The 26,417-nt window shown below is 46.3% G+C and overlaps 2 protein-coding genes across 4 annotated transcripts in view; one reads left to right on the forward strand and one right to left on the reverse strand.

Annotated features, from left to right (window-relative positions):
• LOC102691118 (mucin-6) overlaps positions 1-8,927 on the reverse strand; it is a 49,716-nt gene extending 40,789 nt beyond the window's left edge. Inside the window, exons 1-5 of one of the 3 annotated variants that reach the window (XM_069181771.1) lie at positions 8,840-8,927; positions 7,582-7,694; positions 7,328-7,474; positions 4,085-4,182; positions 2,996-3,216 (exon numbers count right to left, since the gene is read on the reverse strand). The gene's annotated coding sequence lies outside the window, so the exon portion shown is untranslated. Of the gene's footprint in view, positions 1-2,995; positions 3,217-4,084; positions 4,183-4,941; positions 5,026-7,327; positions 7,500-7,581; positions 7,695-8,839 lie in introns of those variants that run through there. The other 2 variants (XM_069181772.1, XM_069181773.1) reach the window with 2 other exon arrangements.
• Positions 1,959-25,938, forward strand: LOC107075838 (mucin-2-like). Its single transcript, XM_069181854.1, has 45 exons — positions 1,959-2,066; positions 2,862-3,123; positions 4,001-4,115; positions 4,313-4,403; positions 4,663-4,772; positions 4,867-5,083; positions 5,543-5,668; positions 6,058-6,175; positions 6,485-6,651; positions 6,780-6,880; positions 7,371-7,440; positions 7,577-7,714; positions 7,866-8,030; positions 8,172-8,263; positions 8,351-8,477; positions 8,723-8,978; positions 9,415-9,464; positions 9,556-9,656; positions 9,846-9,997; positions 10,764-10,902; positions 11,073-11,183; positions 11,401-11,580; positions 11,863-12,099; positions 12,414-12,570; positions 12,961-13,123; positions 14,490-14,523; positions 15,061-15,588; positions 15,632-17,173; positions 17,848-18,022; positions 18,249-18,499; positions 19,214-19,406; positions 19,780-19,984; positions 20,268-20,446; positions 20,785-20,854; positions 21,021-21,127; positions 21,554-21,585; positions 21,731-21,908; positions 22,184-22,288; positions 22,615-22,655; positions 22,783-22,905; positions 23,573-23,668; positions 23,765-23,893; positions 24,643-24,682; positions 24,878-25,001; positions 25,502-25,938. Exons 1-45 carry the CDS (start codon positions 1,991-1,993, stop codon positions 25,743-25,745), a joined length of 7,917 nt encoding a protein of 2,638 aa, XP_069037955.1. The 5' UTR covers positions 1,959-1,990; the 3' UTR covers positions 25,746-25,938.
• Positions 25,939-26,417: the final 479 nt, after the last annotated feature.

Below are 26,417 nucleotides of genomic sequence, written 5' to 3' on the forward strand. Positions count from 1 at the left end.
TTTTTATGATGGAGAATTGTAGAATCACAACCAGAAGCCCTCGTGGCCCAGGTAAGTACATTTAAAACCACTTCTTTACACAAAGAGTGGTGGGAGTAAGGACAAGCTGCCCAAGCCCACCCTGGTGTCTTTCAAGAAACGGCTGGACGAGATTCTTAGAGTGATTTGTTACTAACTTCCAAACAACTGGCCTCCTCTCCTTTGGAACTGTTCTTACGTACTTGACAAAACCAGTTGTGAAGATCACTGACCAAACTGTGACTTAACAGATCTCTTATTTGCTCTGCCTTTCCAAGTAATGAAATATATTAAACATTCGTGGTTATGGTTTCTGAATTAAGTGCTACTTTTTGTCAGACTGGCTAGAATTATTTTTTTGCTGGCGCAAACATGGAGATTTAATCAATAAAAGTCAAATATGACAACACTAAGTGACAATACTGGAAAGAACCCTATTTGTATCTATTGTTATTTAAGTCACTATATAAACAAGATACCTGTACGTCAAATACTGCCGTCTATTTTGTCCCGGAATCTATCAGGATGTGATCCGCCCAAATCTGCTTGGATCAGGAGAGATTACGCACAAGCGCTGGCAGACCACAGTGCTCGGAGTCGCCTGCTGATCATATCACTTTGCATGGCACCCGAATGGCTGAATACTCAGGGCAAACAGGTGTTTCAGCTAGTTTGACAATTGAATTTGCCTTGTATCTTCTAAGAAATGAATTGTGGTTTTCGGGCAGTGTAGGCCCTAAGTGGGGGTGTTTTGCTTTGAAAGGGTGGGGGTCCTTAGCCGTGCTGTACAGCCCAGGCTGGGGATTCGGCATGCAGGTAGAAGTGAACTGGGCTCTTATACCACAGGCACAGCACTGAAGCTTGTCCTCCACCAAACCTGTGATCAAAATGTCACCACAGGCCCCAGCCTCCTCCAGAATGCACATTCTTTTCCATACAAATCTGTCCACAGCAGTGGTCAGGCAGAGCCTAGTCTCACCTTCAGACAGCTACATCCTGCATCACCATCTGCTAGACTTCTGCCTTGCAGACAAAGCAGTTCCTAATACTTCTTTATGCTTGACTAAATGTTTAATACACTGCCCCCTAGAATTAAGAGTGTGAATTAGCACAAATGCAGGAGTATCACTTGCAAGCATCACTTCCAAAGCTGGCTCTCCATGGCAAACTGGGAGTCTATAAACCAGAACAGAGGTCGTGCTGGGTTTGTCCTCCACTCAACAGTGTGTCAAAGATCCACACTGAGGTCCTGCCTTGTGCCACATGTGCCAAATTCAAAGATTTGAAATCTTTTTTCGAAGTTTTCTTTTTTCCAGTCTATAATACAGCGCAATTCGAAAAACAGCATGATTCCATCTGCGGTTAACTCGTCTGTTAATGGCCGGCAGGGTAAACAGGAGAAGGTGCTCGGTTCAAAGTGTGTTGTGTCTGGGCAGTCTCTGCGGACAGAAGGAAAGATTCCCCAGGCTGTGCAGGTTGCGAAGCAGGATATCTAGTGTTTGAAAGTCCGTTATGTGCCTTTGGAAAGGGCTTTGAGGAAGAGCCACGGGCCACTGAGGGGCTCTACATCCTGGGGGAGTCTGCACACTCTTACTCTGTACAGTAACCCAAAAGCACACAAACTCTCTGCACTTTCATGTTTTGCAGATAGCTGAATGAATGCACATGCCTTAATGTGGACTTTGCGGCCCAGTTTCCAGGCCCATGGTTTGTTACTGGAATGACCGTGACGCGCAGGTCCTGATGTGACGCACGTATGGCTGCTGTAGTCTCACCCAGCCTGCAGCATGTTAATGGGATTTGTTTGCACTGTCTCAATAAAACGCTGCTATCTGTCAGAGGTCCCACCCCGCAATTACAGCCCTCCCGCTCGGCGGCGGAGCGTATATATAGGGATGGATCGCTCAGCCTCGACCACGAACCGGACGGAGAGACTCGGCGCTCGACTCGGCAGCCCCCTCTTCAGGACACGATGGGGACGACAATGGCATGGATCTGTGTTTGGAGCTTCCTGATTGCCTGCACTCTGGGGTCCGATGTAACGAAAGGTAAGGAGATGGTTTGGGAAAAAGAAGAATACTCTTATCTGCCGTGCGGATGGTCATCACTAATGACTCCTGGCATTTTAATGACATAGTGATAAGGGCACAGCATGCTGATTACCAGCAGGGCCTGGTACCTCTCAGTAGAGCAATTGTGAGTAATGAAAGACACAGCCTGGCAGTGATTAAAGGTTAAAACCCAGGTTCTATAGCAGGAGGTCCAAGTCCTGGTCCTGAAGGACCACACACACGCTGGTTTTTGTTTCATCAAAGCCCTCAGTTACATAATCAAACTCTTAATTGAGTTAATCATCAATTAATTTATTCGGACTGTTCTCAGCTATTCTGCATGTTGGAAGTTGCCTCTTCACTACTGCACTTTGTAAATAAATTACAATTTTGCAGCAGAACAAAATTGCCAACATTCTGTTAGCAATGGTCCTGCAGGGCTAGAATTGGGAGCATCCGCCCTGCAGACTTATGCGTACTTCAGAAGAAACTCTGTTGAGTTCTGAGGATGCAGCCCTGAGCAGGAAGACCTACAGTCTCCCCTGGTCTTTGCTGGTGTGGGCCCTGTAGAGAGACTGTGAGCCCACAGGTACACCAAACCTTCCAAACGACAGAAGCAGACAAAAACGCTAGTAAGTTAGCACTTGAGGTAATGCTTAAAAAACCTTAACGCTGGAGGCAGCCATTAAGGGATGCATGTAAAAAAAAACGCTTGCAGTTTCTTTTAATTGATCACCATCAATCTCAAGCCGCCCTTCAGCCAGTTGAGCTGCCCTTTGCCCTTCCTCCTAGGCAGTGGCAGTGAGCACATCCAGACGATCTGCAGCACCTGGGGCAACGGGCACTACAAGACTTTCGATGGGGACGTGTACCAGTTCCCGGGGACGTGCGAGTACAACCTGGCCTCCGACTGCCACGAGTCCTACCTGGAGTTCTCCGTGCACATCCAGCGGGTGAAGCGCGGGGACCACTCGATCATCAGCCAGGTGGTCATCACCATCAAGAACATCATCGTCGTCCTCCACAACAAGCTGGTGGCCGTCAATGGAGACGTGTGAGTACTGCTGAGATTCGTAACGATCATCCTCAGTGTCACCCTTTGCAGACTGGACACTGAAACTTGGACACCTCCGTCTGGGGAAAAAGCCTGTTAATTAAAGCAAGCACAGTAATAATATCTTCACTCTAGTCACTCAGTAGGGTAGTGCTTTGTTGTGGTCTGGTAGGGTTAACTGAAATATTTTAAAAATTGATTCACTCCAGAGGAAAAAATTCTAGATGTATTGTCTTTCAATTCCATTCATTTTTTACGCAAATGTATCTTTATGAAGCAAAAATGGAAATCATGAAATATTGTAAACATGAGGAAAAGACTAGGACTGTCTCAGCTTGCCCTTGAGACAAGCTTAACTAGGCAGTTTATATCATAAAAGCAAATGACTGATTAATGCATTTGGCATTACAGCTTATTCCCTCAGGCTGAGGATTTCTGTCTCTGACTGCTCACTGCAGTATGTACACTGAATGCTGACACCACCTCTCTCTAGGTGCTCGGGCAGGTTATAAAGTATTGGTGTGAGAATCTTTATGTCTCTTCAGAAGCTCAGTTCAAGGACAAAGCTGACAGAAGTGAGAAAACACAAAGGCATGGTAGCAAACAGAAATCAGTGATGAGTTCTGAAAATACATTAAGTTTAACTAGACTGTTCTTGGCTGTAAAAGTCTTATATTCTGTCGTTCAAATCATATTTTTTCTTGTGCTCATATTGGTGAGGAAAGCTTCCTCATGCAGGTTGTTTCATTAAGTAAAGTCAGAATAATCTTCTCTCTTTAATGTACACAGTCCAGTTACAGTGTTGAAAATGAATTGCCTTACAATCAGGCTGCAAAAGACAAGGACCTGAAACTAACGCAATGTATTTCAACCCCAGTGTGAAAACCCCATACTACGGCTCAGGGGTACTGCTGGAGAAGAATGAGGTTTACACGAAGCTGTCTGCTAAACTGGGACTCACTTTCATGTGGAACGGAGAAGATGCCATCATGGTAAGAGCCAGCTCTTCAGAGAGGGAAGATTCATTCCCATCCTGTTACCAGTAGGTCACTCCTGGAGCTGTAACGAGACCATAGACATGACTTTGAATTGGTTGTGTGTCTCAGGCCTGACATGCACACATTTCTCCATGTACTTCTGTCAAGCTACCCCAGTTCTGAACTGAGCGTTCTGGGCTTTCTCTCCTCAGCTGGAGCTGGACTCCAAGTACAGGAACCGCACCTGTGGGCTGTGTGGGGATTACAATGGGATCAGCATGTATAATGAGTTCATCTATGAAGGTGAGTTATTGGAACGAGGGACTTTGAAAACTATGAGACAGTCAGGCATCACACATTGTTGTCAAACACGAATAGTGAAGACTGAGTTTATATACTTGTGAAACTACTTTTCTCATGGTTATAATTTATATAATATAATAAAAAACCTTATGTGTACTTAACACAAATGAATTTAGTAAACTATTCATCAGTTATTCTGTAAATGTCATATCTTTTGCATTGCCAAAACATATTTAAAACCGTAAACCTTCTTATGCAGGTGAAGCCCTGAGCCCCATTACATTTGGGAACCAGCAGAAGATCCATCGGCCCAATGAGGTGTGTGAAGACCCCTATGAGGAGGAATCAACACCTTCCTGTTCTCAGTATGTGAGTATCACGTCTAAACCTCCAGCTCGGCACAGAATGTGATTGTGGACAGTTTCTCATTTCAGTGGCTGTAACCTGCCTGTATTGCACCTAGCGCACACCCTGTGAACAGCTGCTCAAGTCCAACACCTGGGCCGACTGTATGAGCTCCGTGGACCCTGAGCCCTACCTGCAGGCCTGCATTCAGGACATGTGCAGCTGTAACTCTACCCTGGGTGACTTCTGTGTGTGCAGCACCCTCTCCGAATTCTCCCGGCAGTGCTCCCATGCTGGTGGCACTCCCCAGAACTGGAGGACTGAGAAATTCTGCGGTAAGATGCTAAATCACAGGTGGATTGTTGTACAGATTAAATTTCAACTTGGATTCTTTGCAGCTTTTAAGTTTTTGCAGTTCTTAGAAACAGGCTTTCTATCCCAGATACTATCTTGTATTTCACTGCAGCTTAATATTGAATTAGGTAGACTTTCTGACTTCTGTGATATTATAAGTACAATCTTTTGCTCTAAACCAAAGGTTTTCTCCCTTAACCATAGATAGTCTTATGCTGGACAGAATGATTTTTACTGTTTATGTGAAAAACACATCTAGCATTATGAAAATCAAGCTAGGATCTGCCCTGAAGCAGAAGACCTTTGCAGTATCTTGAAAGCAATGCATCTGACAGACATCTGAACTCCTCACAGCTTCATCCTAATTCATGTCCTGCAGTGCTTAGTGTCATTAACCCATTGCTGTGATGACCTCTAAATATACTGTGTCCAAACTGCAGCCAAGCAGTGTCCCTTCAACATGGTGTACTTGGAGAGCGGCTCCCCCTGTATGAACACCTGCTCCCACACTGACACAAGCACACTGTGTGAGGAGCATCGCATGGACGGCTGCTTCTGCCCCGCAGGTCAGTGCCCCTGTGTTCTGCAACACCACCCTGTAAAACCAGGATGACATGCCTGGTCTCCAAGACCTGTTTTGGATGCTCTGTGCAGTTATAATTAACAGTATTGCACAAGATGCGAGACTAGAGGCTATTTTAATACAAATGACTAGGAAATAGGATGTAAGACTATGTTACTGGGTGAGTTAGGCTGAGAGCATGACGTGACTGTAGATCCACATACTGTCACAGTGTGTGATCACTAGTGACCAAGTAGAGAAATGGTGACTTGTGTTCCAGTGAAGAGGTTATTTTTGGGTGTTGAAGTCCTTCCAGCAGGAACAGTAGGAGAGTGAAGCAGGCAGTCTGTCATGGACTGTGGTCTCATGCTGCCTGTCTTTGCTGTGCCACAGGGACGGTGTTTGACGATGTTTCTCAGACCGGGTGCATTCCAGTGGAGCAGTGCCAGTGCAACATGCATGGCACACACTACCAGCCTGGGGAGACAGTCCAGCAGGAGTGCGAGGAATGGTAAGCGGCATCTTCGGCCACTGCAGTGGCTTCTGTCACCTGCACTCTCTCTATCTGATTCAGTGTAGTTTGAAACTGAAATGTTAAAGACCAGGTCCCATCTTATCCTCCCATTAAAATGGATTGTGTTCACAAACACTTATTTCTGTGTGACGTGCTGTGCATGCTGTTGTCTCTTTGGCTTTGTGTCCTAAACATGACCCATCCTTGTTTCTAGTGCTTGAGGCAGAGTTCCTCACAGTGCTGCTGAGCCAGGGGTGATATTCTTCATGCAGGGTGTGAAACTCGAAGGGCTGTTCTGTGTTTCAGTGTGTGTGAGTCGGGGAAGTGGGCCTGTAAGAGCCGGTCCTGTCCTGGGAGCTGTGCTGTGGAGGGGGGAGCTCACATCTCCACCTTTGATGGCAAGACCTACACCTTCCATGGAAACTGCTACTATGTCCTGTCCAAGGTAACGTCCCTGCCCATTACTGTAGGACGTCCTTTCTCTGTTGTTTCCAGATGTTTCGAGCTGTCCTGTAGAAATGTAAATTAGTACAGCCCTCCTTGATAAGAAGTGTGGTTTGAGTCTCTATTTGTTCCCTCTCATCTCAGCCGTGCATTGGAGCCAAGTTCAGCATCCTGGGAGAACTGATTCCCTGTGGCTCTCAGGACTTGGACACCTGTCTGAAGACAGTGGTGGTGCTGCTGGACAATGACAAGAACAATGTGAGTGTGGAGCCAGAGAGACTGGTACTGGAGGGACAAGATACCAGGAAGGACAGATTTATTTTGACAGGTTACTGTAACTATATCCTAACTAGATCGGCTGGATTCCCACCATAAAGTGCCTTCAAGAATCTCTATGGAGTCACTGCTGCTAGCAGGCTTGGCAGTTTATTCTAGCAGACACTCAGAAATGCTCCCTGTTCTCAGTCCATGGAAATGCTACAAGAGTGCATCTGTGGTCTGTCCTAGTGTACAGTGAACATGGGGATGACAGTGGGAGTGAGAGGGGAGCACAACAGTAGTTCCAAAGACCATTCACAAGATCTCGTACAAAAATCTTATTAAAGAACCCACCCTGTCCATATGAGCCACAGTTAGCCTTTATAGTAGGTTTACAATGGGTATTAATTCAATTCTGAGCACAAGGAAATATGTACAGTATATTACCTGGTCAGCTGCTGGATCTTTAACACGTTTCTTCTTCTTGAAGGCTTTGGTGTTTAAAGCTGATGGGAAAGTGCTCCACAACTCTGCTGAGATCAGTCTCCCATACAACACGGGTGAGAACTAGACTCCGTCTGTTGGGAATGTGCCCTGTTGTGTAGGGTGTATGATGAGACTGTCACAACAGAGAACTGCATGAATATACGAATAGTCAATACAGATCTAATGGCTTCTATTTCTGTCATTGTTTAGCGCACCTCCATGTCTTCAGACCCTCCTCCTTCCATATCATCCTGCAGTCGGACTTTGGTTTGCAGGTGCAGGTCCAGCTGGTTCCCATCATGCAGGTCTATGTGTCCCTGGAGCAGTCCTACAAATCCAAGATGTGTGGTAAGTTGCACTGCATCTGTTCCACAATAAAACCGGAGCTCTCTGGTAGCTAATCTTTGCCCAACAGCCTGTATTGCAGTTCCTTTGCTATGGAAAATGACAGTAAGTTGCTCAGGCAGAAGCCCCACTGTAAGCAGTGTCTTGTGCACAGGTCTGTGTGGAGACTTCAATGACGTTCAGAGTGATGACTTCAAGACCCAGCTTGGGCTGGTGGAAGGCACAGCTGCCCCGTTTGCCAACTCCTGGAAGGCCCAGGCCAGCTGTCCAGACAGGTCTGACCGGCTGGATGACCCCTGTGCCCTCAGTGTGGAGACAGGTGAGAGTCCAAGAGCTGCCTTCCATGTCCATATACAGCATGTGCTGGCCAGATAATGGGACTGAGTGTATCCAACCATTAAAAACGGCATCTCTGCCACAGTGCAGTGGGATCTAATGGTTTTTCTTTCTCTCCCTTAAGAGAACTACGCTGAACACTGGTGCTCCATTCTGAGGAGTGACCAGGAGTTTGTCAAGTGTCACACTGTGGTAGACCCTGAGGATTACTACAAGGTACACATGTGGCCATCTTGTTTTTTTGAAAAGCAATTTGATTCGGTCTGATAATAAGGATGACTTTCCTGCCTGCTGTGATTCCAGAAATGCGTGTACTCCACCTGTAACTGTGAGAAGAGTGAGGACTGCCTGTGTGCTGCCTTGTCCTCCTATGTGCGAGCCTGTGCTGCCAAGGGTGTGAGTCTGCAGGACTGGAGGAGCACTGTGTGTGGTGAGTGGGGGAGGGGGGGACTGGGGTCAGGGGCTCTGGGGGCCTGTCGGTCCCAGAGCTGAGAAACCAGCTGCAGGTACACACCAAGTCCTCTGTCCAAACTCCAGGCAATGGGGACAAAAGGCAGAGGGGAGGGGAGTCTTAAGCTTCAGCTCTGTTCATGTTGGCGCAATGCTGCACATCTTGGGGAAGAACTTTGGCTTGGACGTCTGCAGAAGCTGCATTCTTACTCTGCTGATTTACAGATAAGTACAAGACGAGCTGCCCTGCCACTCAGACCTTCTCCTACGGACTCCATGGCTGCCAGCGCACCTGTCTCTCCCTCAGCTCTGATCTCCAGTACTGCTCCCCCACCTTCTTACCTGTGGACGGCTGCGCCTGCCCTGAGGGTCTGTACCAGGATGAGCATGGCGTCTGTGTGCCCAAGGCCAAGTGCCCTTGCTTCCACAATGGAGACCGAATCCAGCCTGGGAAATCCATCACAATCAAGGATGAGCACTGGTAGGCGTCATTCCCAATATTCTTAAATAAACACCTGATAATCATCGAGAATTACAGGATATCATAATATTTAAGAGTTTCTTCCATATTGGAATAAGACATAAGAATAAAAGAACACAAGAGCATTTAAACAAGAAGAGGATACTGTCTCCTTCTGCGAATTGGTTCATAATCTCATCCTGTCAATGCCTTATAAGAAACCATGGTTTTAACTTTGACAGTATGGATGAGTAGCTTGTTCCAGATCAGAACCACATTTTTAGGACAAGAAAGTGCCTGTTTTCAGTTTGCGTTTTTCTTTTGCTTCCAAAGTCCGTATGGACAAAGCTAATTGCAAATATGGACGCAAGTATTTGAATGCATCTGTTTTTTAATATGAAGTTTTCGTTTTTGTTATCACTATTTTTGTTATAACCTACACATTCTGTGATTTCAGCATGTGCACCAATGGGAAGTTACACTGCCTGTCTACAAAAAAATCAACAAGTAAGTACCATGGGCTCATGGTTGGCAAAGCATGCAGAGAGCTCTTGCTTTCTTCTGCTGGCTCTGACTCCCTGTGTCCTGTGTACTCCAGGCTGCCCATCCCCCAAGACCTACTTCAACTGTTCCACAGCCAGGTCAGGCTCTACAGGTTTGGGGTGTCAGAAGACCTGCAGAAACCCTGCTGCCAACTGTGTGAGTGAAGGCAAATTTCTCTCTCCTCTTCTCCAGCTTTTCAAGCTCCTCTATTCTATGGGTTTTTCACAGAAAATCAATTCATGCTTAATGTATTAGAGATTTCCAGTTTAATTTAGTTGTTTTAAAAAATCAATTTATTACTTTATTTTATAGCCTGATACATAACTTTGTGCTCTGTCCCTGCAGTACCCCGTTGGGTGCGTGTCGGGGTGCAAGTGTCCCGATGGGCTTTATGACGATGAGATTGGGAACTGTGTCCATGAACATCAGTGCCCCTGTTTCCATAATGGAGATGCCTTCGCCAATGGAAAAATAATGAAGGAGAAGTGCAACACTTGGTAAGTCTTTGACTAGAGGCCTTTTGAGCAAATCGACTCATTTACCTCAGAGCCCTTTCCCTGTCCTTCCTTACCCAAGAAAGAGCTTTGCGCTTGAAACACATTGCTATTTGCTATTTTCTATCTGCATTAAGCCATTGTCTGCCTTGCATTCTTTATGCTTTTGAGGCCCTGTTTACAGTTATACTTAAGTCAATAAGTATTTATTTGTCTGTGACTGGAGACAACCCTGCATTTTCTACATCTTACTAACATAGCTCTTAAGAGTCCAAAACCCTAATGTATGAGATTTGCCATTGAAAATTGCGATTGCATACTCTTTGCATTGATGTGTCTTTTATTCATTACTCCATTTTTAAATCCACCTGGACATGACGCAAATGCATGGCATCTTCAGACCCAGGAGTGAGACCATTAGATACGAACCCTTTGTGTGAAACTTGAGAGCTGTGCAATTCCATACTGTCATAGCTGCTGCCTGGCAAAGCCTCTTGCGGTGTATTGCTGAGAAACAGTTCTTCACTGTTGACTCTTGCGCACATATTGTCAGCCTTCCTGCTTGAGTTGGATCAGGTGGACTACCTGGCCTGTATACAACTGCAGTAAGCCATAACCTTGGAGCAATCCAGACTGCAGTGCTGAGAGGCAGTCACTGTGTAAACTGAGCTGTGCTCATCAGGATACTCCTGTTGATATTGACGTCTGGTGTGATTCCAGCTCTCTTCCCCTGGTTCAATATTTTTGGTGTCTCTCTCTCTCCCTCCAGCACCTGCAAGGCGGGGCAGTGGCAGTGCACGCAGGAGAAATGCCCGGGCACCTGCACCATCTATGGCAGCGGGCACTACATCACCTTCGACGGTCGGAGGTTTGGCTTTGATGGAGACTGTGGATATGTGGCAGCTCAGGTAGCTGTATGCTGATTAGCTTACCATTTATGCTGTCTGACCATCACAGAAATTTTCATAAACTAGATTATTGCTTTTACAGAAACACCTTAATGGCCAAGACACACAGAAAGCAATATGTTTATGTTTTTTTAATATTTATGCACTTACATTATTACTATGTGTTAAAGGACTTCTGTGGAGATAAATCTTCAAACGGCACCTTCAGTGTGATCACTGAAAACATTCCCTGTGGAACAACAGGCACAACCTGCTCCAAATCGGTGCGGATTTATATGGGGGTAAGAGCCATTTCTTGAATATCATCATAGCTACTTCTTTCAGGTACATCGTCATCCTTCTAGATCCAATCTCAAGCTGTACTCTATTGGCAGAACTGTTCTCCCATGTTTCTGAACCCAGTGCTGAGGCATTGTCTGGTTTCCTGCAAGCCTCCCCACTGTAGAAACTGGTATAAATGTTGGGCTCACCAGGAGCTGAGCTGTCTGTCTTTCACAGAGAACTGAGCTGAAGCTGTCTGATGGGAAGTATGAAGTAACTAAACTAGACTGGGGAGAACAGGTGACGTACAGAGTGCGGACTGTTGGCTTGTACCTCGTTATCGAAACCAGCATTGGGCTGGAGGTGCTCTGGGACAAGGGGACAGCCATACACATCATCTTGGATCCATCGTACCAGGTATTTCCAAAATTTCTGACACTGAGGTCTATAGATGCAAAAATAAGATGGATTTAGTGGAAGATGCCCTTGTCATCCAGGTGTTGTTTCCATGGCAAAGAGAACAGTATCACTGTACTCTGCACTTGTACATCCACTGTCTGATCCCAGATTTGCTGACATTTTAATTTATAAGTTTAACTTTTTCTCGGCATGAAGTGGCTTGTGGGAGGGATTCTGCAGTGCTGCTGTCGCAGGATGTGCCCTGCAGGCTCCCTGACTTGTGCCCTGTGTCTCCTCTAGGGGCAGGTGTGCGGCCTGTGTGGGAACTTCGATCACAACGGGAAGAACGACTTCACCACCAAGGGCCAGCTGGTGGTGGCCAGCCCCCTGGAGTTTGGGAACAGCTGGAAGGTGTCCAGCAGCTGTCCCGACGCAGCGGTCCATGACCCCTGCTCTATGAATCCCTTCCGCCATGGCTGGGCTAAGCTGAAGTGCAGCATCATTAAGGGAGAGACCTTTAAGGACTGCCGATCTAAGGTACACCCATCCTCATATCCCTTGTGCAAAGGATTGTAGAGGCATGTATTTTAAACAGCATTGCATGTCTTATTTGAGTGACTTAGTGACTGAGTTGAATCTCTGTCCTTAGCACACCTCCTGTGGATGAGCATACAGAATTCTGCTCCCAGTCAGCACTGCAGTGTTGCAACATGATTTTACATTATGTTCACTCACTTTGGATATCATTCTGAGTAACTGTGGTCTTTGAGAGCTGATTTGAGAATACATTGCTCAATATTATGGCTGTAAACAAGCTGTCTTTTCCATATTGAATTCCTCCCCCTGTGCAGGTGGACCCTGCTCCATACTATGACGCCTGTGTCCGTGACTCCTGTGCCTGTGACAGTGGAGGAGACTGCGAGTGCTTCTGTACAGCTGTGGCTGCCTATGCTGCAGCCTGTAATGCAGTTGGGGTTTGTGTGGCCTGGAGGAATCCAAAGATCTGCCGTGAGTACAGACAACGGACTACAAATTCACAATTACTCTTCATTCCTTCCTGGTGCACATGCCTGTTTAAGATGCCCTTAACTGTTATTAACATTACATAACATTTCATTGTTATGCCATGTCATGCTTTACAATATAATACTCAATACAACACTCTCGATAGTTAAAGCACGGCCCCTACATTTCAGCCTGAAAACAACCACAGGTACAGTACATCAGAGTGGACACCTCCATAAAATCAGTTCAGTTAATTACAATTACTGTCAAATTGTCCATCAAAAGAAAGCAAGTTTGTTCCACCTATTTTTTTTTAATATAAGTACCACACACTCTTCAAAGAGAACAGCACAATGTACATGTGGTTTCCTGGATGTACTTTGTCTCCGGCAGCTGTGTTCTGCGAGTTCTACAACGAGCATGAAGAGTACTGTCAGTGGCACTACCATCCCTGCAACCCCTGCATTAAAACCTGCCAGAACCCGCATGGAACCTGCAACACCTCGCTCCTAGCCATAGAGGGTAAGAGACCACAAACACAGCCTCAGGTTTTTGAGTGAAGGTAGCTTCTTACTGTATAACATCTGCCTCTCCCATCACCATATTTGATACTACTAAAATCATCGATCCCTGCCTGTCTTGGGAAGAGTAGTACAGTACATGATCTGTGAGGGTAGCTGGTATCTTTAGCCACTTCCTTTATTGTTCAAGTGCCTGCACACCTCACCCTAAGCTCCATCAGCTAGACTCTGTACCATTAAAGGTCATAGAATGATAGTACTGTGCAATATGTTTGGTTTTCACTACTAATTACGGAATTGTGTTCATTTCTAGGATGCTTCCCCAAATGCCCTCCAGAAAAACCTAAATTTGATGAAGAAAAGAGGGTCTGCGTGGCCGAATGTGAACCCACAACAACCACCACACCCACCACCACCTCAACCACGACAACAACGACCACACCCACCACCACAACAACCACTACAACTACACCTACTACCACCACAACCACACCCACCACCACAACTACACCTACTACCACCACAACCACCACAACCACACCCACCACCACAACTACACCTACTACCACCACAACCACACCCACCACCACAACAACCACTACAACTACACCTATTACCACAACGACCACAACCACAGGTAAATCCACTTTATTTACATTACTGGTGAATTTTAAAAAATACTTGAATAATTACATCATAAAAAATATTTTTAAAAATTAATTAATCAATAATTATATGGAATAAATCTATAAAGAAACATAGAAACCATGACTAAGTTCAGTAAAAAAGTATGTTACTTGCAATTGCAATCACTTCATTTCTTCCTCAGTTCTTCACATAACTACTAGAATGTGATATTCACAACACATAAAGTATGTTTTTCTGAATTAAATAAAACAAGCGAAAGTACAGCCATGAAGATAGATCCTTTCACATTAACTGTTGTTGCTGTTAATGTATTGTGCTCTTCAGCCATTTAGTGTGGTATTTTACTTCTCCAACATGAGCAATATTCTACATCGCTCTGAATTGTTGTAAATTCTCTCGCACCACTGTTCCCTTTAAATCACCCTCACCACTGCTCTCTCTACACTCACCCTCACTCAGCCATTGTGCGGCGCCCCTGGAGCAGTTGGGGTTAAGAGCCTTGCTCAGGGGCCCAGCGGAGTAGGATTCCTCTGCTGGCCATGGGATACGAACCGGCAACCTTCCAGCCACAGGCGGAGGTCCTGAGCCACAGAGCCACCACACCGCCTGCAAAGATCACCCCTGTTGTACATGAAATGAAATGAATTTTTGAGCTGGGGATGAGCATTCATTTAGGAAGACTAAGCTAGAAAATCCCTTGATCAAGTTCTTGGCCTCTGCAAAGTCTAACCAAGTTCTTTCACTTCTTCACAGATTGCCCGAGAACAGAATGCCAGTGGACAGATTGGTTTGATGTTGATTATCCAAAGTTAGGTCCTGATGGCGGTGACTGGGAGACCTATAAGAACATTATAACGGCAGGACATCAAATCTGTGACCACCCAGAAAACATCAGTTGCCGGGCAGAGCCGTACCCTGATAAACCAGTAGAGCAACTGGGACAGAAGGTTCAGTGTGACGTGTCATTTGGGCTGATATGCAAGAACAAAGATAACATGAAGACCCCACCCTTCAAGTGCTTCAACTATCAGATTAAAGTGTGCTGCAGGTCCTGCGTTCAAACAACCACCACAACCACAACCACAACCACAACCACAACCACAACCCCCAAACCCACGACCACCACAACCACAACCACAACCCCCAAACCCACAACCACAACTCCAACCCCCAAACCCACAACCACCACAACCACAACCCCCAAACCCACAACCACAACTCCAACCCCTGAACCCACAACCACCACAACCACAACCCCAACCCCCAAACCCACAACCACCACAACAACCCCCGAACCCACAACCACCACAACCACAACCCCCAGACCCACAACCACCACAACCACAACCCCAACCCCCAGACCCACAACCACCACAACCACCACAACCCCAACCCCCGAATCCACAACCACCACAACCACCACAACCCCAACCCCCGAATCCACAACCACCACAACCACCACAACCCCAACCCCCGAATCCACAACCACCACAACTCCAACCCCCGAATCCACAACCACCACAACCCCAACCCCCGAATCCACAACCACCACAACCACCACAACCCCAACCCCCGAATCCACAACCACCACAACCACCACAACCCCAACCCCCGAATCCACAACCACCACAACCACCACAACCCCAACCCCCGAATCCACAACCACCACAACCCCAACCCCCGAATCCACAACCACCACAACCACCACAACCCCAACCCCCGAATCCACAACCACCACAACCACCACAACCCCAACCCCCGAATCCACAACCACCACAACCACCACAACCCCAACCCCCGAATCCACAACCACCACAACCACCACAACCCCAACCCCCGAATCCACAACCACCACAACCACCACAACCCCAACCCCCGAATCCACAACCACCACAACCACCGCAACTCCAACCCCCGAATCCACAACCACCACAACCACCGCAACTCCAACCCCCGAATCCACAACCACCGCAACTCCAACCCCCGAATCCACAACCACCACAACCACCACAACTCCAACCCCCGAATCCACAACCACCACAACCCCAACCCCCGAATCCACAACCACCACAACCACCACAACTCCAACCCCCGAATCCACAACCACCACAACCACCACAACCCCAACCCCCGAATCCACAACCACCACAACCACCACAACCCCAACCCCCGAATCCACAACCACCACAACCACCACAACCCCAACCCCCGAATCCACAACCACCACAACCCCTACCCCCGAATCCACAACCACCACAACTCCAACCCCCGAATCCACAACCACCACAACCACCACAACCACCACAACCCCAACCCCTGAATCCACAACCACCACAACTCCAACCCCCGAATCCACAACCACCACAACCACCACAACCCCAACCCCCGAATCCACAACCACCACAACCACCACAACTCCAACCCCCGAATCCACAACCACCACAACCACCACAACTCCAACCCCCGAATCCACAACCACCACAACCACCACAACTCCAACCCCCGAATCCACAACCACCACAACCACCACAACCCCAACCCCCGAATCCACAACCACCACAACCACCGCAACTCCAACCCCCGAATCCACAACCACCACAACCACCGCAACTCCAACCCCCGAATCCACAACCACCACAACTCCAACCCCCGAATCCACAACCACCACAACCACCACAACTCCAACCCCTGAATCCACCACAACCACAACTCCAACCCCCGAATCCACAACCACCACAACCCCAACCCCCGAATCCACAACCACCACAACCACCACAACCCCAACCCCCGAATCCACAACCACCACAACCCCAACCCCCGAATCCACAACCACCACAACTCCAACCCCCGAATCCACAACCACCACAACCACCACAACCCCAACCCCCGAATCCACAACCACCACAACCACCACAACCCCAACCCCCGAATCCACAACCACCACAACCACCACAACCCCAACCCCCGAATCCACAACCACCACAACTCCAACCCCCGAATCCACAACCACCACAACTCCAACCCCTGAATCCACAACCACCACAACCACAACTCCAACCCCCGAATCCACAACCACCACAACCACCACAACCCCAACCCCCGAATCCACAACCACCACAACCACCACAACTCCAACCCCCGAATCCACAACCACCACAACCACCACAACTCCAACCCCCGAATCCACAACCACCGCAACTCCAACCCCCGAATCCACAACCACCACAACCACAACTCCAACCCCCGAATCCACAACCACCACAACCACCACAACTCCAACCCCCGAATCCACAACCACCGCAACTCCAACCCCCGAATCCACAACCACCACAACCACAACTCCAACCCCCAAATCCACGACCACCACAACCACAACTACTACAACTACAACTAAAGGTCCTACTCCACCTCCAGGCTGCCCGGAATGGAATAAAAAAGTGAGTATATACTACTTTTTATAGAACTTTAGCAATTTCTTAAAATGTGTTACTTAGGAAATTTACAATGTTTAATAATGGTAGAGGTATAATGTGAAAGATAACAGAGCTGTAAATTGAAGTTATCAATTAAGGTATCCTTTAAACCGAACAGGTACTGTAAAATAGAAGAAAGTAAGTGTATTTACACACTGTATGTCACGTAGCAGTTCCTTCCGGGCCCTATGCGGACGACGCGATCCAGAATAGTGAAGATACACTAGGGAAAAAGTCATGCAGGAGATCCAGGGGATCCATCCAGGGAGTTAAAACATGAACCGGGTCGGGACCGGCGAAGGGAGGGGAATCAGGAACAGAAGAGTTAAACCATAACGGAGCCAGACGCATCTCATGATGCGGAAATCAATGAGGAACCAGGAGTGAGGTCCACGTCTGGCTTTTAAGGGGGAACGGGAATAGGGAACAGGTGCAGACAATGGGAGGGAACGAGGAAGGGCTGGAGCTCCCTTAAGAGGAGGGGTTAGCGATCATGACACTGTACAGTACATGTTGTAATACAACATTTTGAGCCTAATCCTGATGAGGACTACAGATTCTTTGAGGCAAAGCCCTTGAGAGATTTTTTGTTGGTCACGATTTGCATTTGTAATATTGTTTTCATTCTTGATTTCCAGCAAAATGAAACATTCGAGATATGCAACTGCACAATTGCTAGATGCATTGAGAACAACACAATTGAGATAATCCCCTACGAATGCCCACCTCTTCAGAACCTCACCTGTGCTAATGGAAGACCCCCAGTCTTGGTGTTGGATAGCACTGGGTGCTGCAAGCAGTATGTGTGTGAATGTGAGTATTACTGTACCTCTGGAGTGCTTTCCTAGGTGTATAAAAAAGTCAAAATCTCTACTGAAAATGGAAAAAACGAGACCCATGTTGTATATTCACCAGGAATAAGCAAAGATTCATGATGCAACAGCCCCCTTTAGTTTGTTTAGATTTATTCTTGAAGTTTTATACAGACTGATAAGAGTTAGCTACACAGTGATGGACTGATGGGATTTCTGTTTTACAGGCTACTGTTTTGGCTTTGGAGACCCCCATTATGTCACCTTCGATGGGCTCTATTACAGCTTCCAGGGGAACTGCTCTTATGTGTTGGTGGAAGAGATCAAACCCATATATCATAAATTTGGGATTTACATCGATAATGTGTACTGCGATCCCCGAGAGGAAGTGTCCTGTCCTCGCTCCATCACAGTCTCTTTTGGTGGAGATGAGATCACCCTGGAGGATAAAGACGACACATTGAGAGTGAGCCTGCAGGTCAGTCCTCGCTGGTTTTACTCATCCTCAGTTTCTCTATTTAGGTCTTTCATGTTGATTACACATCTTTAACTTTGATCATCTTCATACAGAATTTCATGAGGAGCCACCTCAGGACATAACTGCCACAGCAGAACTTTTAAGAAAGTTAGGAGGGAAGCTCATTCCGCTCATCGGATTTTGTTGTTTCCCAGTATAGTAAATGTTTCATGATAATAGTTGAAGTAGGGAGCTGTGTCAGTATGCGTAAACTGCAAAGGAGCAAGTTCCCTGCTGAAAAGAGAAGAAAAGAAACACAACGTTTCAGCTGTGGACATCTTCTATGAACCAAAGAAGGCTCTACAGCCGAATAGATGTGTTTCTTTTCTTCACTTTTCAGCAGGGAATAAACCTTTATTTGTTCCAATGTTACACGATCCTGTCTTACTCACTTCTTACTGTTAGCTTCCTGGATATTATTTCCACTTGATAATCTCAAGCAGCATTTAATTTGATAGTGGGTAAACAAAATGGACACGGCAAGTTTACAAATGCACTGATCACCTGTATTTCATATCTGAAAACCTACTCCTGCCATCTGACATTTTTTAGATCGATCACAGAACTGACAAAGACCTCACAAATGACACTATTTTTAAACTTTCCAAAAAAGTCCCAGGGCTCAATAGCATGTATACTAATGTTTGTTTTCCTCCTGTCTGTTTCTGTGTGAAGGTGCTGGTAAATGGCAATGTTTCGAAGTCTGAAAAGGACGAGTACGAGGTGGGCAAGATGACTGTACTGAAATCTGACTATAGTCTGAAGCTGAACATCCCAAGCATAGACACATTGGTGACTTTCGATGGAATTTCCTTCACTATCAAGATGCCTTACTCCAAATTTGGCAATAACACACAGGGACAATGTGGTAAGTGCAAGGAATACCTGTAGCAGACCTAGAATTGAAAAACTGGAGTCTTCATAAGCTTGTCACCTAAAAGCCTCATTGTCTTCATTATCTGAGGCATTAAATTGCTCTTTTTGTTTCTTGTTTTAAGAATCAGAAAAAGTTACAAATAACTTACAAATGCAAACTTTATAATTGCTACTTGTTATTTTTTTATTAGTGTACACACCTGAGTTGAGAACTGATTCGCTGCTTTCTACATCTCATTATTTACATAATTTAGGAAAAACTATCAAAACATTACAGAAGTTCAAAGTAATTTGGCCTCTTGTGAAAACAGTCTCAATTCACAACTAACTCTTTGATGTGCAAAAATACTGCTTTCTCTCCTCAGGAACCTGCAATAACAACCAGGAGGATGACTGCATGCTTCCTGGAGGCCAGCTGGTCAAGGACTGTGCTGTGATGGGAGACCACTGGGTGACACAGAAGAGCAAGCCCCTCTGCCCCACACCTGCCCTGCCCACTAGCAGCCCACCAAACCCACCGCCTACTGGACCCTGCAAACCAGATTCTGTCTGTGGCCTCCTCAAGAGCACGTGAGCTAACAAAAAAGTCCACCAGTCACCTATTCATCGACACAGGGCAGCAGAATCCTTTTTCCAAACATTTGCAGCCTCCTCTGGTTTTACCATTGCTCTTAATTTACCTGTTTTAACTGGAAAAAAGTAGCATCATTTACATCCTAATTCAAAACCCCTATAAACCCTGCAGGACTCAGGCAAAACTCATCATAATCTCACTGACTGACAACTTTCCTTCATGCAACTCCCCCTGCCACTGCTGCCCAGTGATGGACTGCCCTCCTGTTGGTATCCGCAGGGTGTTTGCAGCGTGCCACAAACTGGTCCCTCCAGAGCCTTTCTACCAGGGCTGCGTGTTTGACAGCTGCAACGTGATTGACCCCTCCATTGAGTGCTCCAGCCTGCAGGCCTACGCCTCCATGTGTGCACAGCTGGGCGTCTGTGTGAGCTGGAGAGATGCCACGAAAGGGAAATGCCGTAAGTGCCTCCACCTGATTCCTTTGAGCTTCTGGATAGAGCTCCTGAGCATGTGGTCAATCAATTCCACTGCAGTACTTTAATTAATACAGAGGATATCTCACATACTGTCCATACTGTATATGACAATGCAGGGTGTGGTAAAGAAAGTGGTTTAGAAGGGCTGCAGGTCTGTGCAGATTTTATTTTAAAACATCAGGTTTTAGAATAGCTTTTCATAAGGTGAAAAGATAAAGAGGTGTATTGCACTGCTGTGAGCATGCCCCAGCACCATGAACCATAGCTCTTTTCTGCAGTTGGTTTACCCAGCTGACTAAAACTAAAATCTTCTCTTACAGCCTTTCCCTGCCCTTCCAATATGGTCTACAAGCCATGTGGTCCTATCAGTCCACACACTTGCCAGGACAAGTAAGTTATTATCATACAGAAGCACAGTGAAGGAAACAAGAACAAAAACTGGTCTTGAATTTAAAGTTTGATATGTGCTTCTGGCCTATTCCTCACCAGCGGGGTTGCACTGAAACGTTATGACGAATCGGTCCTGTTTGACTTTCTAACTGGGTTTTGTTTTCAGCCCATCTCAAAACCAGGGACCCCAACCAGCAGAGACAGAGGGCTGCTTCTGCCCAGCAGGCTCGATCTTGTACAACAAGCACACTCAAGTCTGTGTGGAGAAGTGTGGTATGTGCATTTCATTTTTCATTTGAGAAAAAAACAAACAGCAAATCATTAGTTTTAGTAAGGGTGTGTTCTCAATAACAGCCCTGGTTAACATTTGGGGGAGAAAAGAACAGAACAGAATAAGGGTGCTTACAGGAACTGCAATTAAGACTACCAGCCTGAGCACAGTTTGATTCAGTTCAAACTATGTGTACAGTACGTATTGTAGAAACGGTGTCTGCAAATAATGCCTAAGCATTTCTAAAGGTTATTATTGCTCAAAGTCCATGATAAACTTTTAGGGAAAGATGACACAGTAGTACAGCTATATCATCAGACACCCCACAGTAACAGCCTCAGTCTGTAATATCCAGCCAAGACACTGCTGTACCTGCACCTCCACAGTATCCTACTGACCTGGCTCACATTCGCTCCTTGTTTCCACAGGATGCCTGGACCCAGAGGGCAAACCTCGGGAGGTGAGGCAGTCTTGTTGTTTTGTTCTGGTAGTTCGAGAACTCTAGCTACCAGGGGACAACGTGAGCCTTCCCTGACCTTGCTGATATAAGAGGCTGGGAGGCTCTAGTACGAGGTCTGTCTGTGATTCTTCTATTTCTGCCCTAGTTCGGGGAGACATTTGAGTACAACTGCCAGAACTGTATCTGTGACGTCAACATGAAAGGAGTGAGGTGTGAGCCAAAGGACTGTCCAGTGAAGCCCAAACCTGACTGCAGTGGGCCAGGCTTTGTCACCACCAGTGAGACCAGCTCGACGGACCCCTGCTGCAAGGAGCTTGTCTGCAGTAAGTTCATTTCATGACCAAAAGAGTAGTCTGCACCTACACTCAACCATCACTTGGCCTCTGTCACAGAAGAAAGGAGGAACCTGCTCTGCCAATCATCCGCCATGTGGCTGCTTCAACCACACATTAAAAATACATCTTGGCTATGTCACATTTTCAGCTCAAGATGTTTGTCTAAATGCATGTATTCTTGGGAACACGTTATCACTGCCTCAGTTGTTTGTGTTGGTGAAGTGGCGGACAGTCTTGCATTGCCTCTTGCTGTTTCTCTTCAGGATGTAATGCCAGCACCTGCCCACCCACTCAGACGGACTGCCCAGTGGGATTCAAGCCTACTGTCGTTATCCCTGATGGGAAATGCTGCCCAGAATATAAATGCGGTAAAGGCATTTCATCTTTTAACTCTCTTTAAAAGCCCAAAGCAGAACAGAACAACACTTGTTCAGTCTTCCAGGGCTTGTAATAAATTGCATTGGGAACTACAGGTAAAGTTGAAAATAATTAACTGCTATTCCAGGGTCTCTGGTTTTCAGTTTGATTCCTGTGACTTTTTTATTTATAGTTCACATAGATATAATTGGTTTTAAAGACCAATTTTTAAGGTTTCAAAGATGACAGCTTTAGGCAGTCTTTTATATACACCCTGAAGTGCAAGATGATATGCAATTTGGGCTCCACAGAGAATAATGTTTCTTTTTTTTTCCAGATCCAAAGGAGGTTTGTGTGCACAACAATACAGAATACCAGGTAATTTAATGGGTAACCCATCTGTCTATGGGTTTTGTGAAAATGCTGCATTTAACAGTACTGTTTCTAGTTTAAATGGAGATTCTAGCTCACTTCCTGTGTTCCTGTGTTCCCATGTCCTTCCCAGCCGGGATTCAGTGTTCCAGTGGATAAATGCCAGCTGTGCTCCTGCACCAAGGATATGGATCTCTCAACCCATCTCGGCATTATCAGCTGTGTACCCCTGCCCTGTAACAGGACCTGTGAAGAGGTAAGGAATTTCCATGAGCAAATGCACAGCACCTTCCATCTCAGGATACTTAATTGGAAGACTGATAACAGTACAGACCTAGATGCATCATGCTGATATACATGGATATTCACAATTCAGTTTGTCATATGCACAAGTGCAATGATACTGTGATACTGTGCTTATACAGTATTTGTATGTATGCTCCAACACAAAGACGTCGAAGAAACACCAACTTACACACAGAAAAGCAGCAGCAACAACAAAGTTAAATAACACTCAACTTGAATTAAACCCAGCACAAGCGGTGCTAAGAAACCGCAGTGTGAATCGGTGGCAGAGGCAGAATTAAAGAATCTGACGGCTTGCAGGAAAAAGCTGTCTCTGAATCTGGAGGTATGTGCCTTTCTGCTCCTTACCAGAGAACAGGGGAGAGAAATGTGAGGAATCAGAATTATTGTTATCCTAAGCAATACTCCCAGCCCACCTGAGACAATGAGATGTACAAATGTCCACAACAGAGGTACTCCGACGATGGACTGGACTGACCCAATCACCCCCAGTAAGGCCTTTCAGCCAGACAACGAGCTGCTGCCAAACCACACTGTAATACTGTATTGACAGTGCAGTATATACACATGATGTACACACACAGCACACATATGTAATGGATGTTTATATTTTTCAGGGATTCAAATATGTGGAGTCTACCGGCGACTGCTGCGGGAAGTGTGTGCAGACTCACTGTGTCATCCAAGTGGGCGGCACCATCCACGTACTCAAGGTCAGCTCCTGCTGTTTCAAACTTTGGGAAGGAATGTCAGCTTTCCAAGCTGTCTTGGGTCTTCACTAATACCGAGGGCTTCCTTCTCTTTCCAAGCCTGACGACACATGGTCGCCTCCTGGAGACAAGTGTGAGGTGCACAGCTGTCTGAAGATCAGCAACACCTTCGTCTCCACCAAGGCCACCATTCAGTGCCCTCCCTTCCACGAGAACAACTGTCAGCCGGTACGTGCACAGAAACTAAAGCAACTGCCTGCCAACCACTTCTGCTTCTTCCTTCTGGGTTAAAAGAACGTCCAGTTGACGTGTCCCGGCTCTTCTATTAAACATATTCCCATTTGCGATCTGTGGCTACGGGTGGCTCAGTACCAAGCCAGTTAGTGCTGCGGCCTCACAGACTGTGTGTTTTCTCTGGCTGCTCCAGCTTCCTCCCACAGTCCAAACACGTGCGATCTGGGTTAACGGGCGTCTCTAAGTTGTCCCTTGTATGCACATGTGAGTGTGTGCACCCTGTGACAGGCTGTGCTTTGGCTTGTGCCCACTGTGTGCGAGGCTGGGCTCTACCTCACCAAGACCCTGTACTGGACTGAGCGCTTATTGAAAAACGGTGGATATTGGGCTATTCTACACTCATCTCAACTACAACTGTAAACTGTGCAGCAAGAATCTTCTTAATATCTTCTTTCTTCCATCCAAGGAATAAAATGGCAAACATTTTCTCCTAAAAAAGAAACTGGTAAACTGGGACTAAAGTGAAATATTGTAGATCTGGGAATGTTTTAAACATGAAAAAGCATTTCATTTTAGTGAAAAGATGACGTATTCACAAGCATCTCACATTGTGCATTTAGCGATTGCAAAATTCCCATGAATCTTGGAAGAGTGACTGTGTGGAAGATGTTTGGTCACCTGCTGATCTTTGCATCTGTTTTGGAAGCTCTTGCTCTAGTTTTCCATTTTTATTTTCTCTGTAGGGAACGATTGTGACTGCTCCAGACGGGTGCTGTAAGGCCTGTAAGTATTGCAAAAACTGAGGTTCATTCAGGTCATAAATGCTACCGAGCCACAGTGATGTCGTGTTGACTCACTGAGTCTGCCATGACTGTAACAGTTACAGACTTGTACTAATCCTGTCAGCTGAGTGCAGTAGAGATGCCATCAGCCACTTGCTCTGTTGCACTGGGCTACCCCTGCGGATTGTCTTTGCAGGTGTGGAGAAACAGAAGGCCTGTAAGGTGTCCACTTTGAAGACTCACATCACGGATAAGGGCTGCCAGTCCCAGGAAATGATCGAGATGACGCACTGTCAGGGTGCCTGTGACACCTACTCCATGTAAGTTCCCCTGCTCAATCAAGACCCTGGATTTCCAGTTTCCATTGAAAAAGCACATGGCCTAAAACCATGGAGCCTTTAGAAGTGACTATATTCTGCTGAGCTGGTGGTTTTGTGAAATAGTTTCTATCGCAACGGGCAGAATTAATTGCTAGTTTGGAATGTATAGGTTTTTTTCCCCCTAATAGGTCACAAGTTCCTCAGAATTTCACTCACCTGACTTGTCAAAATACCTGCTGCAAAATGTAATGATCTTCCAACTACTCCACCAGGGGGAGTGCTCCACATAACATTATTTCTGTACCAGGAATGGATTTCTGGTTATGGTGGCCTACACGAAAATGCCCTCTTATGAGTTCCGGACTAGCACATTGTAGTACAGTAAATGAATGTACAAATGTACAGTAAAAGAAAAGTCACAGTTTTCCTCTCTACCCTGTAACGATGAGTGAAGCAGAGGGCTAAGCGCAACGTTGTTTCTCCTGGTCATTTCCTCGCAGATACTCTGCTGTGGCTGCCAACATGCATCACAAGTGCACCTGCTGCCAGGAGGTGAAGACTCAGAACCGCACCATCCAGCTGATCTGCCCCGACGGGACCACCAGGCCCTACACCTACATCCACGTGGAGAAATGCGACTGCCGCACCACAAACTGCGACCAGCCAGCCTCTGCTGTGCAGCTTCCCGGCAAGCGGAACCGGCGATCGGCTCTCAGCACAGGGACGATCTTCTACAGGCACTGAGCTGCGCAACCCAGCCACGCTCGCCAGCGCTAGGCTCCGGATAGCAACGACACTGCTGCGCTTTGAAAGCACTTCTTAACAAATACTGGGTTTAATTTATTGTTGATTTGAGACTTTAAACTAATCAATTATTCTCCAAAGTGGTAAAATCTATATGCTTTGCTTGTGCAAATAAAAAGCAACTTCAAAACCATTTTAAACTCTGATCTGTCTTGTTTCTGTGTTGAGTGTAAGAAAAAGAAATTGCAAACAATGACCTTCTTGCGAGTATCTCAAATATAGACATTTCTTACAATATGTAACTTACTGTATATTACAATATAACTTTCCTTTTGGACTGTCTGACATCTCAGGAGTATCAAATCGTCATACAACCTTTTTAGGAATTAAGCATTTTAACATGAATGTAATCTATGACTCAATCTCTGAATTCAAGTCTTTCTGAGCTGGGGAGCTTCTCTCCCCATTTAGACCCGGCTAACTTCTCTTCCCTGTGCTACACATCTGCACAGTGAGATGACAGTCGCTTTCTTTGTTAACCAGTATTCCCTTGGATTGCCATGACCTTCGACTGGAGATCCAAACTAGACCAACACCTCTTCACTCCTGCCTACCTTCCTTCAGGAACACAGGGATGCATCTTAGATTCATCAACCCTCATCCTTCCACAGC

This window comes from Lepisosteus oculatus, chromosome 21 (genome assembly GCF_040954835.1).
Source record: "Lepisosteus oculatus isolate fLepOcu1 chromosome 21, fLepOcu1.hap2, whole genome shotgun sequence".
NCBI lineage: Eukaryota > Metazoa > Chordata > Actinopteri > Semionotiformes > Lepisosteidae > Lepisosteus > Lepisosteus oculatus.